General features: G+C 43.5%; 1 protein-coding gene across 3 annotated transcripts in view; it reads right to left on the bottom strand.

The window, feature by feature from the left end:
- NHSL2 (NHS like 2) overlaps positions 1 to 16,826 on the bottom strand; it is a gene marked incomplete at both ends in the record, with an annotated part of 257,736 nt that overhangs the window by 131,777 nt on the left and 109,133 nt on the right. For 2 of the 3 annotated variants that reach the window (XM_079727604.1, XM_079727605.1), the window contains one exon: positions 12,441 to 12,509. The exons of the other annotated variant lie outside the window; for it this stretch is intronic. In XM_079727604.1, coding sequence (XP_079583730.1) covers positions 12,441 to 12,509 — 69 coding nt within the window. The remainder of the gene's footprint in view (positions 1 to 12,440; positions 12,510 to 16,826) is intronic. 3 annotated transcript variants of the gene reach the window in all.

Here is a 16,826-nt window from a genome sequence, read left to right as displayed (position 1 = left end):
CTCTTCCCATCAGAGACACAACTAATGGAGGGTAAGCGAGAACTGCCTCCAGCTCATGCTTTCACTGGGAACGTAAGGCTCACATGACAGTCATCTGTGACGGTGTGTTGTATGAGCTCAGGTGTGTGTATTATAATGAAGGCATAACAAATCTTCAAGGAACTACATCAGGTAGGTGAAGGATGGGTGGTTTTTATTTTCTTCTGTATACGTTTCTGTTTTGCCCACAATTAACTGTGTTAGTTTAATAATATGAAATTAACAAAGGCTTTCTTTCAAAAACCAGTTGAATACAAAGAAAAATCGTGGCAATACACAAATGAGTGCTGGTTTCTGTGGCATAGATAACTCATTGTATGAGGATTCGAGGGAGATTTCCAAGGTTTAAGACAGAGCAAGGGCGGTGCTTTGTGACCACCTCGAGGGGTGAGATAGGGAGGGTGGGAGGGAGGGAGACACAAGAGGGAAGAGATATGGGGACATATGTATATGTATAACTGATTCACTTTGTTATAAAGCAGAAACTAACACACTATCGTAAAGCAATTCTACTCCAATAAAGATGCTAACAAAACAAAACAAAACAAAACAAACAAACAAACAAAAAAAGACAGAGCAAAGGGATGGGAAAGGGGTGCTTAAGATTGCCAAGTCTTTATTCTGAGGATGGGCCCACTCAAAAGTCAAAACCTGAATATCTTGAACTGCAAAGCTGTCCAGGCCCTAACCTGGGTAACTGGATTCATTTTTAGAATCAGAGAATCTCAGAACCTGAAGAATCTGAGAGATTAGAGGGCCAACCCTATCCTTTTTTTTTTTTTTTTCTTACAGGAACGAATTGAGGCACAGATTGGTGAGGACATCGTGAGCTCTGTACCTTGGCACAGGTTCTTCTCTGCCTGTATCGCCTTCCCTTCTGGCCCTGGGTGCCTAGCTAACACCCACTCTTCCTCAAGACTTGGTTCAAACGTCACTTACTCTTGTGGGTTAGGTGTTCTCTGTGCTCACAAAATGCCTAATGTATTCCTTTATCATTTATTTGACCAACGACTGAGCACCTACTCTGTGTCATGCACTGTTCTAGGCACCTGGGACACATCAGTGAGCCAAAATTCCCTGCCCTTGTGTGTAGTGATTAAGACGTAGCATTTATTTATTCAGCAAATATTTGTGGGTCACCTATGTGTGGGGTTCTGTGTGAGGCATAAGCTGTTTTAAGGTCGGGATAATTGTTCACAGCTTTGGCCTCCTCCCTTCCCCCCATGGTCAGTGCCTTGTGGACACAATGAATGTTTTCTGAATGAATGAATAATAAATGGCCGAGGTCACACTCGAGATGGAGCTGGTACTGAAACCCTGGTCCCCTGATAGCTAGAGCTCTTCCACACCCCACACCCCGCCCTCTGCTGTATCAGCCCAAATCTTTGAAACCATCACCTCGGGTGGGAAAGGTCAAGAAGGGACAAGATTAAGGGCTGGGTCACCTAGGCAGATCTATTTTGGAAAAGGGGGACCCACCCTATCAGGGACCCTCTCTGGGGAGAGTGGGGAAGTCGCCAGCTTCTCACATCCCTGCTCAAAAGCTTGGGACAAGCAAGAAGAGGCTCTCTCAAGTATGGCCCTGTTGGCCCCATTGCTCTGTACAGGGACTGATCTTTTTTTTTTTTAACATCTTTATTGGAGTATAATTGTTTTATACTGTTGCGTTAGTTTCTGCTGTGTAACAAGTGAATCAGCTATACGTATACATATATCCCCATATCCCCTCCCTCTTGTGTCTCCCTCCCACCCTCCCTATCCCACCCCTCTAGGTGGTCACAAAGCACCGAGCTGATCTCCCTGTGCTATGCGGCTGCTTCCCACTAGCTACCTATTTTACATTTGGTAGTGTATATATGTCCATGCCATTCTCTCACTTGGTCCCAGCTTACCCTTCCCCCTTCCCGTGTCCTCAAGTCTATCCTCTACATCTGTGTCTTTATTCCTGTCCTGCCTCTAAGTTCTTTTTTTTTTTTTTTTTTTTTTTTTTTTTTTTTTTTTTTTGCGGTATGTGGGCCTCTCACTGTTGTGGCCTCTCCCGTTGCGGAGCACAGGCTCCGGACACGCAGGCTCAATGGCCATGGCTCACGGGCCAAGCCGCTCCGCGGCATGTGGGATCCTCCCAGACCGGGGCACGAACCCGTGTCCCCTGCATCGGCAGGCGGACTCTCAACCACTGCGCCACCAGGGAAGCCCTGCCTCTAAGTTCTTCATAACCATTTTTTTTCTTTTTTAGATTCCATATCTATGAGTTAGCATATGGTATTTGTTTTTCTCTTTCTGACTTACTTCACTCTGTGTGACAGACTCTAGGTCCATCCACCTCACTACAAGTAACTCAGTTTCGTTTCTTTTTATGGCTGAGTAATATTCCATTGTATATATGTGCCATATCTTCTTTAACCATTCATCTGTCGATGGACACTTAGGTTGTTTCCATGTCCTGGCTATTGTAACTAGTGCTGCAATGAACACTGGGGTGCATGTGTCTTTTTGAATTATGGTTTTCTCAAGGTATATGCCCAGTAGTGGGGTTGCTGGCTGTATGGTAATTCTATTTTTAGTTTTTTAAGGAACCTCCATACTGTTCTCCATAGTGGCTGTATCAATTTACATTCCTACCAACAGTGCAAGAGGGTAGGGACTGATCATTTTGAGGTACATTTCACTTCTGTGTTAAATACAAGCATTTTCGTTAAAAAATATATTATGAAATAGACCCTCAAAACATTAAAATATTTACATTCTGGCCCTCTACAGAAAAAGTTTGCTGACCATGCTCTAAAGTTTGAGAAATACACCTGTGAGATCTTGTGATTTTTCTCTTAGGTTCCAAATAAAGTTTATTTAAAATTAGGTTTTTCTTTCAAACCTGTAGCACATTCTCAATCTTCTGTAACCAGGTCAGAACTGGAAAAAGAATGCCAACAATAAAGGGACAATATTTTAATAATCTATTAAAATACATGAGATATAACTTCATTTTGTAATATCAGGAAAATAAATATATTAATCGTTTCACAAAAACAAAAACAAAAAACAAAGCCACCACTGGGGCTGCAGAGACCTTCCCCCCACCTCCGGGGCCGGGATCTTTCCCTCTGAGCCAGACGCGGTGCCTGCCTTTGGCAGCTGGAGCGGCTGCACTGCAGCGCCCTCTGCCGGACACGGGGAGGCTCTGCCGCTCAGCCGGGCGGCTCTGCCGCTCGGCCAGGCGGGGGAGGAAGGCCGGCGGGGGCCAGGCCGCTTTCGAGGAGCCTCATGTTCCGGAGGAGCTGAGGGACCGTGACTCATCCCGCTGGCTGCGCCCGCACAGGCCGCCCCCGCAGGCTCGCCGCCTCTGCCAGCGCCTGGTGACGCACCAAGACGCGCGGAGGTGCTCTGCGCACGAATAGCAGCCCCGGGCGGCCCCGCGACGGTGGCACCTGCTCCGCCGACCCGGGCCCCGCCCTGCCTGAAACCCCAACTTGGGGAAGCTTCTGGCCCTGGAAGCCCCCCTCACCTCCACTCTGAGTCTTCATCGCTAACCTCGAATAGGGGTTGTTTTGTTACACGGCCTTAACAGAATAGGAAACTGAGGGGCGACAGAAATGTGAAGCGAGGGCCAGGGTCATGCAGCAGCTAAGACGCAGAGGAGAGACTAGATGAACCAGTTATCTCTGACCCCAAAGTTCAAGGTACGCTCTACCCAGCATCAAGCTGCACTGTCCTCCTAACTGCCCCCCCGCCAACCCCACTTAACAGACATACACAGGAAGGGAAGGTTGGGACGCATCATAAGGACTTTGAAAGTCAAGCACTATAGTAAACATTTGCCATTTTGGAAATAAAGGAAAAGCTGTAAATGGCATTTAAGAAGAAAGTCAGGTGGACGTTAGGCCTTGATTCTGTCAAGATGTTTTATTAGGGAGCAGAGGACATGATTAGAGCTTTGAGTTCGGAAGATGCGCCAGAGGAAAACAGATCAGAGAAGTGGCCCCTGAGCTAGTCCAGTAGTGCTCAGTGGGGCCTAAATCAGAGTCATGAAAGTGGGAAAAAATGGTACAGATCCAAAAGACACTGGGGTGGGAAAAGGCTTAGTGATAGATTGGATTTTCAAAAGTGAGGTTAGTAAACTCCACATAGCACTTTGTACCTCTCCTAAGGTATTTACTGCACTTGATTTTGCCTTCCTTATTAGGGTGATGTTTTGTCGGCCTTGTTAGATGTTAAGATTCAGAGAGTGGTGCTGGTAGCTCAGGCCCCAGCCCTGCCTTGGAGAACATGACCTTGTGGGGGAGAATAAAGATGGCTGGGGGCAGTGTCCATCCTGTCAGCTGAATGGAACATAGGTGAGGGCAGAGCTGCTTGCCCAGACAGCATCTGCACATGGGAAAGAACCCCTAAACCAGCGCCTACTTCCTCCCTAGGAAAAGTTTGGAGGGCTCCAGCTAAACTCCAAGGCTGCCTCATACTACTAAATATCCTTCTTGGGCTTACAGTTTGCTGAAACGCCTGAGCAGGTAGGTTGAGCTGCTCTAGCAGCCCCACCCAAAGCCAGGCATCCAGATCTGTGCAACTGGCTGTGAGTACCTGCTACCAGATAGTAACACTGAAGGGGCACACCTCTGGGCAGGCAGCATGGCCCTTTTGTGATAGAATACACCATTTTTATACAAGGGTAAACTATCCAGGCATCAGAACACCCACCAAGACAGAAACCCCGTGGGACTTGGGAGTGTTTTATGGGAGTGAACCCAAAGATAGCCAGATCTGCTTCCAAACCCACACTATGGTCTATCCAGAACATCAGGCCCAATAGGCCCAGATGCCAACCTAGCCCGTCTTCCAATATATACTGTATATAGATGGACACAGTGAATGAGAGCACCTTGCTGGGAACAGGTGGTTCCCTAGTTCCTCAGGACCCCACCCCATAGACACCAGCATGGAAGAGGGGGCCCCTCCTAATTCCTGGCACTTTCCATCCTTCACCATTCATAGTTGCCGTTATCCTGGGCTCTCCTGGATAAAAAAATCATGACCCCACTGTCTCTTAATGTTACCATGTGCTGCTTGTCTCCTTCATCTACTCCCCACTTCCTTCCTTGAAGTCCAACAAAGTATGTTATCAAGCCAGAGTTTGGGGGGGTTGTTTCTTTTTGATCAGGAAAAGGAGTTGCCCCCACTTTGGGAGTACCAATGAACAACAGCCCTAGTGCCCAGAGCCCATGTTTCCAATAGATATTTACCCTTGGAGCCTAAGCGTAGGCTTTCACAAATACACAGAAACAAGTGTGTGTGTGTGTGCGCACGTGTGTGTGTGTTTGTGTAGAAGGGGCTTATGTGTGTTCTTTAGCCCCTAAGCATTTTTCATGTGGGCTCCAATATTCTCCATGCACGAGGAAAAGTTGTGTGGGGAAAAGGAGAAAACATGTCAATTCTCCCTAAATTAATCTATAAACTAATTGCCGTTCCAATCAAATCTCTACAGGAATTTTTCATAGAACTTGACAAATTGATTTGAACATCTGTATGAAAGAGAATATGTACAAGAAGAGCTAAAACAGTTTTGGAGGAAAAAGGACAATGAAGGATGATTCATTATATAAGGTATCAAATCTATAATAATTAATAGGGTGTGGCATTGGCACAGAAATAGACAAGTAAATGAATAAAAGAGAACAGAGAGCTCCCTAGCCAACTCATGTAATAAGATATTAAATAAATAATATGTGTCAATGGAATATTACTCAGCCATAAAAAGAAACGAAATGGAGCTATTTGTAATGAGGTGGATGGACCTAGAGCCTGTCATACAGAGTGAAGTAAGTCAGAAAGAGAAAGACAAATACTGTATGCTGACACATATATATGGAATTTAAGAAAAAAAAATGTCATGAAGAACATAGGGGTAAGACAGGAATAAAGACACAGACCTACTAGAGAATGGACTTGAGGATATGGGGAGTGGGAAGGGTAAGCTGTGACAAAGTGAAAGAGCGGCATGGACATATATACACTACCAAACGTAAGGTAGATAGCTAGTGGGAAGCAGCCGCATAGCACAGGGAGATCAGCTCGGTGCTTTGTGACCGCCTGGAGGGGTGGGATAGGGAGGGTGGGAGGGAGACGCAAAAGGGAGGGGATATGGGAACATATGTATATGTATAACTGATTAAATTTGTTATAAAGCAAAAAATAAAAATAAAAAATAAAAAAATAAAAAAAATTAAAAAAAAGAAAATAATGTTTGATCTGGCTGTGGCTAGTAAAAAAATAAATAAATAAATAAATAAATAATATGTGTCATTTATAAGTCTGTGGTGAAAGGATGAACTATTCAATAGAACAACTGGTTTTCCATTTGAAAAAAACTAAATTAGATTTCTGCCTCATAGTACATGCCTGCACACAGGCACACAGGCACACAGACACACAGACATTCCAGATAGCTCAAACAACTAAATATGAAATAATAAAACATACCTATAACCACAATGAGAAGCATGTAGGCATATATATTTGTGACTCTGGTGTAGAGAAATCCTTTTTAAACAACACACATACACAACACAAAAGCCATGAAGGAATGCTTGATAAATTTGAATCTACATCAGAACATTTCTTAGATGAAAGACACCATCAATAAAGTTAAAAGACAAATGATAAACTGGGGAAAATATTATTTGCTATATATATTATATAAAAATTAATCTCTATATATAATTTCCATAAATCAATAAAAAAGGCAGACAACTCAAAAGATATATAGCAAAGTATATGGTCAGTCAATTCAAAAGGAGAGTTACAAATGGCTAATAGACATTTGGGGAAATTCACAACCTCTAGTAATCAAGGAAAGGCAAATGAAAAGAACCATCAGATACCATCTTTCACCCATTACACTGATACCTAAAAGTTTGATTCTATCAAGTGTTGGCATGGAGCTGAGCAAAACTGATACTCTCATACACTGCTGGGTGGAGGACAGGCATCACAGGTAGGAGTTTAGTAATAGCTGTTAGTATGTAAAATGCACATCCCCTATTACCCAGCAACTCTACTTCTTCACATCTATCCCAAAAAAGCTCTTGCACATGTACACAAATGTTTATTGAATGGATTCTTATTGAAATATCAGCTGTCAAAATTTAGAAACAATCTGAGTTCATCAAATGGGTAAATAGTTAAATAAACTCTTTTATAAATGTCATACTCTGCAAAATTGTGTAACATTTAAAAAGAATAAGTTAGGACTTCTGCTTCTGGGAAGATGGAGTAGATAAACATTTTTTCCCCCGATTCCCCCACTAAGTAAAACTAAAAACTAAGTACAACTGAAACTCTTGAACATTATAAATAAAAGAGACACAAGAAGACTCTGAAAGGTGGAGAGAAGGGACACCAGAGAGACCTGAGGAACGACACGGTGGTAAGTTCCCTGGATTTGTTTTGCCTCATGTATCTCAGAGTTGGAGCTTTAAAAGCTTGCAACATGGAAACACCAATGGGTGCAGACAAAAAACAAAAACAAAAAAACCTATGTCTCTAACCAAAGGACCAGAAAAGGCGGTATACCAGCCAGATAGAAAATTTTAGACACTAACTGCTCTATTCCAGCCAAACATCACAGGAAAAGAAAAACGTGGCCCCAACCCTCAACCCCACCTGCAAAGAAAGGGTTAAAAACACAGACTTTCACCCTTGCTGAACTGTAACCAGGGGTAACCTGGGTACTGGGGTGATGTCGAAGAAGGCTGAGTGGGGAGCTGGGATGGACCTACTAGACAGAAAATCAGCAAGGGTACAGAACTCAACAACACCCTCAACCAACGGTTTCTAATTTAACATTTATAGAACACTCCATTCAACAAAGAAGACTACACATTCTTTTCAAGCGCCCATGGAACAAGCTATGTTACACCATATCCTGTGCCATAAAACAAGCCTTAACAAATTAAAAAAAAACAATTGAAATAAAATGAAATGTATTTTGTGACTACAATGGAATCAAACTAGAAATCAATAATAACAGAAAGATAACAGGAAATATCTAAACACTTGAAAACCAAACAGCTCACTTCTAAATAATCCATGGGCCAAAGATGAAATCTCAAGAAGAATTTTAAAAAATACATTGAACAGAATAAAAATGAAAATACAACATAGCAAAATTTGTGGATGCAACTAAAACAGTGTGTAAACGGAAATTTATAGAGAAGAGAAAAAGTGCCAAATCAATAATCTATGTTTCTACCTCAAGAAACTAGAAAAAAAGCACAAGATAAAGCCAGAAGAAAGGAAATTAAGAGCAAAAATCAATAAAATTGAAAACAGGAAAACAGAGAAAATCAATGAAACAAAGATCAGCAAAACTGACAAACTCCAGTAAGACCTACAGAGAGAGGAAAAAAAAGAGAAAACACAAGTTATTAATATCAGGAATGAAATGAATATCACTACAGACCCTTCAGACATCAAAAGGATAATAAAGGAATAAACACTAAGAACAACTCTATACACTTAGAGAATTGTGATGAAACTGACCAATTCCTTGAAAAACACAAATGCCCAAAACTCACTCAGTAGGAAATAGATGATTTGAATAGCCCTATCACTATTAAGAAAATTGAATTCATAATTTTAAAACTCCCAAAAAAGAAATACCCAGGTCCCATGGTTTCACTGGAGAATTCTACCAAATGTTTAAAGAATTAACACCAATTCTACACAATCTCTTCCAGAAAATAGAAGAGGAGAAAATGCTTCCCAAATAATTTTATGAAGCTAGTATTATCTTGATGCCAAAACCAGCTGACAGTTGCACACAAAAACGAAAACTACAGACAAATATCCCTCATGAAAATAGAAGTAAAACTCCTCAACACAACATTAGTATTTAGAATTCAGTAAGAATTATACACCATTATCAAGTGGAGTCTATTCCAGAGATGCAAGACAGTTTCAATATCTGAAAATAAATTAATGCAATCCACCATATTAATAGACTAAAGAAGAACAATCACACAATTATATCAATCAATGCAGAAAAAGCACTTAACAAAATCCAACACCCATTATGATAAAAAGAAAAAAAAAAACCTCTCAGAAATAGGAAAAGAAAGGAATTTCCTCAACTTGAAAAAGAGCATCTACAAAACACTTACAGCTAACACTAAACTTAATGGTGAAAGATAATGCTTTCCTCCTCAGATTGGGAACAAGGCAAGAATGTCTGCCCTCACCACTCGAATTCAACATAATGCTGGAAGTTCTAGCCAGTACAATCAGGCAAGAAAAGGAAATAAAAGGCATACAGATTGAAAAGGAAGAAATAAAACTGTCCCTATTTGGAAATAATCTGACGGTATATGTAGAAAATCCCAAGGAACTACAAAACAGTTCCTAGAAGTAATACATGAGTTTGGCAAGGTTGCAGGATACAAGATATGCATACAGAAATAAATCATATTTCTACATACCAGCAATGAACAAATGGATGCCAAAATTTAAAAATACTATACCATTTACAGTTTCTCAAAATAAAATGTTTAAGTGTAAATATAACAAGACACGTATAGGACTTGTATGCTAAAAACTACAAAATGCTGATGAAAGAATTCAAAGAGACCTAAATAAATTGAGAAATATACTGTGTTCATGGATTAGAAGACTCAACATAGTAAAGATGTCAATTCTCCCCCAATTTATATACAGGTTTGGTGCAATTCCTATCAAAATTCCAAAAAAAATCAACTTAAAATGCATCACAAACTAACCTTATTTTGGTAATCATTTTGAAACATGTATACGTGCACCAAATCATGTTGCACACCTTAAACTTACACAATATTATATGTCAATTATATTTCAATAAAGCTGAAAAAGTGCATCACGAACTTAAATGTAAAATGTAAAACTATAAAATTTTTACAGAAAGGAAAATATTTGAAATCTAGAGCTAGGCATACAGGCTAGATTTTATACATGACAATCAAACAATGACATGAACAGATAATTCATTGAAAAGGATATATGGATGGCAAATAAGCTCATAAAAAGATGTTCTATCACTTGCTATTAGGGACATGCAAATTAAAACCACAATAAGATACACTACATACCTATTAGAATGGCTAAAACTTTTTTAAAATGACCACACCAGGGCTTCCCTGGTGGCGCAGTGGTTGAGAATCTGCCTGCCAATGCAGGGGACGCGGGTTCGAGCCCTGGTCTGGGAAGATCCCACATGCCGCGGAGCAACTAGGCCCGTGAGCCACAACTACTGAGCCTGCGCGTCTGGAACCTGTGCTCCGCAACAAGAGAGGCCGCGACAGTGAGAGGCCTGCGCACCGCGATGAAGAGTAGCCCCTGCTCAGCGCAACTAGAGAAAGCCCTCGCACAGAAACGAAGACCCAACACACCCAAAAATAAATAAATAAATAAATTTAAAAAAAAAAATGACCACACCAAATGTTGGAGAAGATGCCAAGAAATTGGATCCCTCATACATTGCTGATGGGAATGTAAAATGGTATGGCTATTCTGGAAAACAGTTTGGCAAGTTACTTTAAAAGCTAAACTTGCAACTACCATATGACCCAGCAATTGCACACTTGGACATGTATCCCAGAGAAATGAAAACTTCTGTTCACATAAAAACCTGTTACATGATTGTTCATAGCAGCTTTATTTATAATAGCTAAAAACTGGAAATAATCCAAATGTCCTTCAACAGGCGAATGGATAAACTATTTGTGGTACATCCAAGCCATGGAAAACTACTCAGCAATTAAAAGAAACAGACCGCTGCTACACACAACAACCTGGATGAATCTCCGGATAATTATATTGACTTAAAACTGAACAACCCTTAAAGGTTACATACTGGATGATTTTATTTACATAACATTATCAAAATGACCTAATTTTAGCAATGGCGAACAGATTAGCAGTTGCCAGGGGTTAAGGAGGAGGTGGGGGGTGGGGAGAAAACTGGGTGTAGCTATGAAAGGGCAACTTGAAGGATCCTTGTGGTGATGAAAATTTTCTGTATCTTGACTGTATCAGTGTTACTATCCTGCTGGTGATATTGTCCTATAGTTTTGCAAGAGGTTGCCATTGAGGAAAACTGGGTGAAGTGTATATGGAATCTATTATTTCTTAAACTGCATGTGAATCTTCAATTACCTCAAAATGAAAAGTTTGATTGAAAAAGAATGAGTTAGATCCATGTGTCCTGACATGGTAAGGTTTTCAAGATACATTGTTAACTGAAAAAAAGCAAGTTACAGATCAATATATACACAGTGTAATACCATTTATTTTTAAATACCCACATACGACCGAACTATGTATACATAGAAAGAGATTGGGAAGAGAGCACTCTTTGCTGATAACAGTGGTTGTTACCTCTGGGGAGCAGACCTGGGGAGGGAAGAGGATTTTAACTGTAGCTGGACTGTTTGATTTTTTTCACAATGAGAATATCTTCATATACCACTTGTATAGTAAAAACATTATCCTGGACACAGCTACAGTATACTAGGAATTCAAACCTGTTTTGCTTGTCTTGATCTGACGTATCCCTGTTTCACCACCACTGTGGCCAGAGGGCCCAGCTCACATCCCCCAGCCATTGAGCCTCAAGGAAGTGCTTCCTGGGCCCACCTTACTTGGAAACAGGCCCATTAGCACTACTACTGAGGTATGGATGTACCACCTGGAAGGGCCAATGTCCCCATGACTGTGAATCTATCCACTGCTGTGGACTTAACAACACACAAAGCTCAGCCCATGCTAATCAATGCAACAGCAGTTTCCATAAGGTTCGAGTTGACAAACTGTCATGCAAGTTTCAATACTGAGGGCACCAAAGGCCTCCCCACCCTCTGACTTGAAATACCGCAGCAGCGAGCCTCTTTGGAGAAAACTGAGAGCAGCAGGCATTAAAAACAATTGAACACCTACCCCTAGCTGTGCCTGGCTGAGAGCAGACTCACCGTAGGGAGGCCTCTGAGAGTGCTTCATTCATTGACCAGATATTTACTGAGCACCTACTGTATACTATTCTAGGCAGTGATAATAGCAATGAATCAAACAAAGTCCCTGCCCTCATGGAGCTCCCATTCTAGTGGGGGAGCAGATGATAGGCAAGATAAATAAATTATATGTTATGTGGTATTAAGTGCTATACGAAAACATAGCATGAAAGGATGTAAGGTGTTGGGGGCTGGGGGCTGAAATTTTAGAAATGGTGGCCAGAGAAGGCCTCACTGAGAAGGTAACATTTCAGTGGAGGGCTGGAGGAAGTGAGGGAGCCAGCTACAAAGCTATGCAGAGGTTGTGCACATTTTCCATTTGCCCCTCCAGATCTTGTCCACCCTTTTCCACCCAGCTTCGTGCCTTGGTAGGCTGACCTGTATAGACTGCATCGACAGGTTCCCTCACCCTCTGGCTTCGGATTAGGTTTGACCAATGGGAGGCACCTGCAAGGAGATCAGAAGGAAAGAGAAAGTGAGATTTTTTTCATCAGCTCTCACTGTGCAGGTTCATCACGGGTTGGCTGCATCCCTCCACCAAAGACCACAATTCCTGTCAGGTAGCCTTCTCCATACAACAACTTTCCCCAGTTCCCATAACCACTCTCTCCCAGGATCCTGATTGATACACTGGGGTAAAACATTCCAGGCAGAAGAAAAAGCAGGCACAAAGCACGAATGTGCCTGGAAAGCTTAAAGAATGATCAGGAGACGAGTGTGGCTAGGATGAAGGAGGAGACAGAAGGATTTGTAGGAGATAATGTCAGGGAGGTAAGGGGGGTGGCAGGTTCTGAGGGCCTCGCAGGCTACCCTAAAGACTTTTAATATGAGTGAGATGGGGAACAATTAGAGGATGTTGAGCAAAAGACTGACATAGACTATGTTTTAACAGCATCATTTTAGGAGACTAGTGACAGGCAAGAGAGGATGATGGCTTGGACTAGGTGGTAGCAATGGAGGTGGTGAGACGTGGTCGGATTTGAAATAGATTTTGAAGGTGATGCCAAAAAATCCTGTTCACTAAAATGACCAGAGTGAAAGCCCAAACCCAAGATCAGAGACTTGTCACCTCTTAACACTGCATATCACTGAAAATTCAGAAGTCCCTGCATGCAGCTCGATAATCCTAATCTGTTACCACCTGTGCAGGACACACAACTCTAGGCCAAAGGCCCAGCCCCAAAGGTTCCCAGAGTGTACCTGACTCCAGAACAATTCCAAAAAACTATCATCACAGACTTTCTAGCCAACCTACCCCACCCTAAAGCCACAACTCTATGGGGGTTGTGCTGCGTGCCATTTTGCCCCTGATTGTGTCCAGCCTCTGCCTCCACTGGCTCCTCAGTGAGTTGGCCTAACCATGTCACATCAGAATTCTGGGAAACACTGTCCACACCTGCCCTGTTCCTACCTCCTGTCCCCTGCTCACCATCACTCACAGGCTGGCAGCAGATGGATGGCATCCATCAACCACTGAGCAGATAGGGATGGGTCCCAGGGATAGTCAGAACACAGTGTGGGCAACATCTCAAAGGTACCATGATTTTGATAAGGATTTAAAATTTTGCCTGGCAGCCATCAACCAGATCACTGGCAGATCATTGGGAAGAAGAGAAAATAGAAAACTCGGCTCCACAGGCTAAAAGCCCCCAGCCTGAAGTATCTTCTGGGAAGAAAAGCACCCTGGCATTTTTTGAGTGCACACTGTTAATGCTCAGGACAAGGCCTATTGCTTCATATTCGTGAACACCCAGCAAAGGCACCCAGCTGCAAACTGGAAAACAGCACATGATTCTGAGGACTCATTCCAGAGCCAGGAAAAACTGATGGTATTTTGTTTATGTTCAGAGAAATCAATCCAGAGATCAGCCCCACAGCCAAAGTCAGCAAGACCGGGGAGAAAATTGCTGCCAGTCGGGGAGGGGATGAACTGCACTGGAATCCTGGATCCAGGACTTTGAAGCTATGTGCCCTTGGGTAAGATTCTTAACCCTCCAAGGACCTCAGTTTTCTAACCTGTAAAATAGAGACGATACCTACATCACAGAGTTGCAGTAAGGATCAAATGAGCCTGTGTGCGTAAAATGTGTCTGGTGTGGCCTCTGGGATACTAGCTGCTCACTACATGTTTTTTTTTTCTCATGTCCCCTTATCTTTGGCAAGAGCCAGGCCAGTGGTGTGGTGCAACTATGGAGTTCCAGTGGCCCCTGTTGCCCTTAGGAAGATCTCTCTGAGGAATTCTCTGGCTCTTTTATGCCAATACTGTTTTTGCTCTTTACTAAATGGGCATCCTGGGCAGCTGGCATCTGATCCCAGCAGGACATGATTCCATGCACAGCTGGTCACTGAAGGGCACTAATGCCTATTAATTAACCGTACATTCAGCTGACCTGCCTAGGCAGCTGCTTTCATTTCCAGAGTCCCAAATCTTTTCTTATTCCATTCCAGGTTGTTTGAATTCCTATGTATGGAAGCTGTTGATGCAGACCTTGGCTCTCTCCTCTCCTCTTTCATCCTCTCAGCCTCTCCTCTCTTCTCCATTCAGCTCCCTCTGCCTGCCCACACCTTGGCTCTCCATCTTTTTCCTTCTCTCCCTTAGCTCTTTCACTAACCCTCAACCGAAGACAGTGCTTATGGAGAGAGCAGTTAAAAGTGGCTCAAGTGGATGCATTGTCAGGCTTGGGGGAAACCACTGTATTTTCTCTTTGCCCTGTCCTACCAGCCCATCCCCAAGCCCACTTTCCCGTCCCTTCACACTAGGCTGGGTAATGGGATGACAAAGCAAAACATGGCTGCCACCCTCAGGGAACTCTCAGTCTGGTGGGAGAGACAGAAACCCCACAGTGTTATGAAGAGCTGGAGAGGGAGGTACAGAGATGGGAAAGTGTGCTTGCCTCTGAGGGGTGGGGGAAAGCTTTACAAAAGAGCGGAGGCTTGAACTCAGCCTTGAAGCTTGAATTTATTTTTCCAAATGGAGACAGGGTCAAAGGGTATCCCAGGGCGGGAGATGGCATCGATGAAAGAAGGACAGTGTGTGTTTGGCGCTCTGTGTGGCCAGATGGTAAGGTCTAGGAGATGAGCACCAACAATCCTTGAAGGATAATCTGGAGCCAGCTTGCTGGGCAGCACGACTGCAGGGGGTTAGGTTGTGAGGCTGGACCTGGTGAATGTTGGGAAGGGACTTGATGAAAGCCAGGTTTTAAGAAGATAATTCTGGAAGGCAGAGAGACCAGAAGAAAAACGGAGGCCAGTTAGGAGGCTGCTGCAATGGTCGTGGCATGAGCAGAGGCCCTGAACTAGGGTGCTGGCCTTGGGAATGGAAACGAAAGGGCAGAGGTGCCCCCAGGGCTTACTTCTCTAGCTTCAGCCTCTGTTCTGAATTCATTCTTCACCTTTTCCCCAATATCTTCTCCCTTGATGATCTTAATGGATGCTGGGTCTCAACCCTAACTCCCACTTCAAAGTGGATTTATCCCAAATCTATATCTTGAGGTTGACTTCTAATGTACACCTGGGATCAAATAGTGGCTGTTTTCTGAACATTCTCAAAATACCATCTCATCATCTCATCATGTTCAAAACTGCCATCAGGGTGCCTGCAGCTCAGCCCTAAGCCAGCCCGAGGGAACTGTGGGCCTAGGCTACCTTACAGGCTTCTGGGGCCTAACTCAGCCACTGAAGGATTATTTTACACCTTTCTGGGACAAATTTGATTTCCCAGCTCTAAACCACCAATTCCATGTGGACTTGGAGGACTCAACACGTTCATACCTTGGGGATGGCCTTCCTTCCCTCATGTCCTGTCAAGTCCCTCAGCAGTGGTCCTCAGCCAGGGGTGGGTCCTCCCAGCCCCTGGAAGTATTTGGAAATGTGTAGAGGCATTTCTCACTGTCACAATGACTCCAGGGTGCTAAGTGGGCCAGAAGTCAGGATGTTGAACATCCTGCAATGCACAGGACCATCCCACACTGCAAAGAATCGTCTCACCCCAAGTGCCAATAGTACTCTCACTGAGAAACACTGTGACCGCGAGCTCAGTTGAGGGCAGGAATTCTGTCTATTTTGTTCTCTACTGTGTTCAGCAGAGTGCACGGCACATGAGGGTGTGCAATGAGTGTTTGTTAAATTAATAAATTGACTCACCCCTTCATATAAGCAACACCTACTGAGCATTGCCCTGGTGCTGGGGATAGAAAAACAAACAAGACTTGGGCAGTGCCTTTGTCCCTTAGCCAGCCTTAGCTGGGAAGGGTAAAGATGATCCTGAGATGGAGGCTAAAAGTCAAGAACACGTCACCTTCCAGAACTACCACGGGGTCCCTTCCTAGTGAGTGGAACGTACTGCCAGTTAAATGATGAATTGAAATCCATTCATTCATTCAACCAGCACTTGAATAGCACGTGAACTTTTTGAAGTACCTTCTCACACATGATCTTGCTGGAGTTGGCCTGGGAGGAGGGGAGGGTTGGGGCGGGGGCTGGAAGCAGAGTGGAGGCCTGAGAGGTTCCTGCCCAGCTCAGACTGGAACAGACAGGCCCAATCAGACAGTCTCCTGGGACTGGGGGGCGGGTCTGGTGTAAATGGAAATGTGTGCCACATGGCCTGAATTGCAGAGGCCGGCCTCAGGCTCCCACAGCCCCCAAACACTTCCAGATGGATTTATTTATAACTCCCAAAGCAGAGGCAGCACTCCGTTCCTTTTCCTCACTCTCCTCCCCACTCCTGGAGCAAGGCTTGGCCGCCCCTTTCCACTCCGGAAACCA

The sequence above is a fragment of the Hyperoodon ampullatus genome (genome assembly GCF_949752795.1).
Source record: "Hyperoodon ampullatus genome assembly, chromosome: X".
NCBI classification, from domain to species: domain Eukaryota; kingdom Metazoa; phylum Chordata; class Mammalia; order Artiodactyla; family Ziphiidae; genus Hyperoodon; species Hyperoodon ampullatus.
This window is presented reverse-complemented; position numbering and strand designations above follow the sequence as displayed.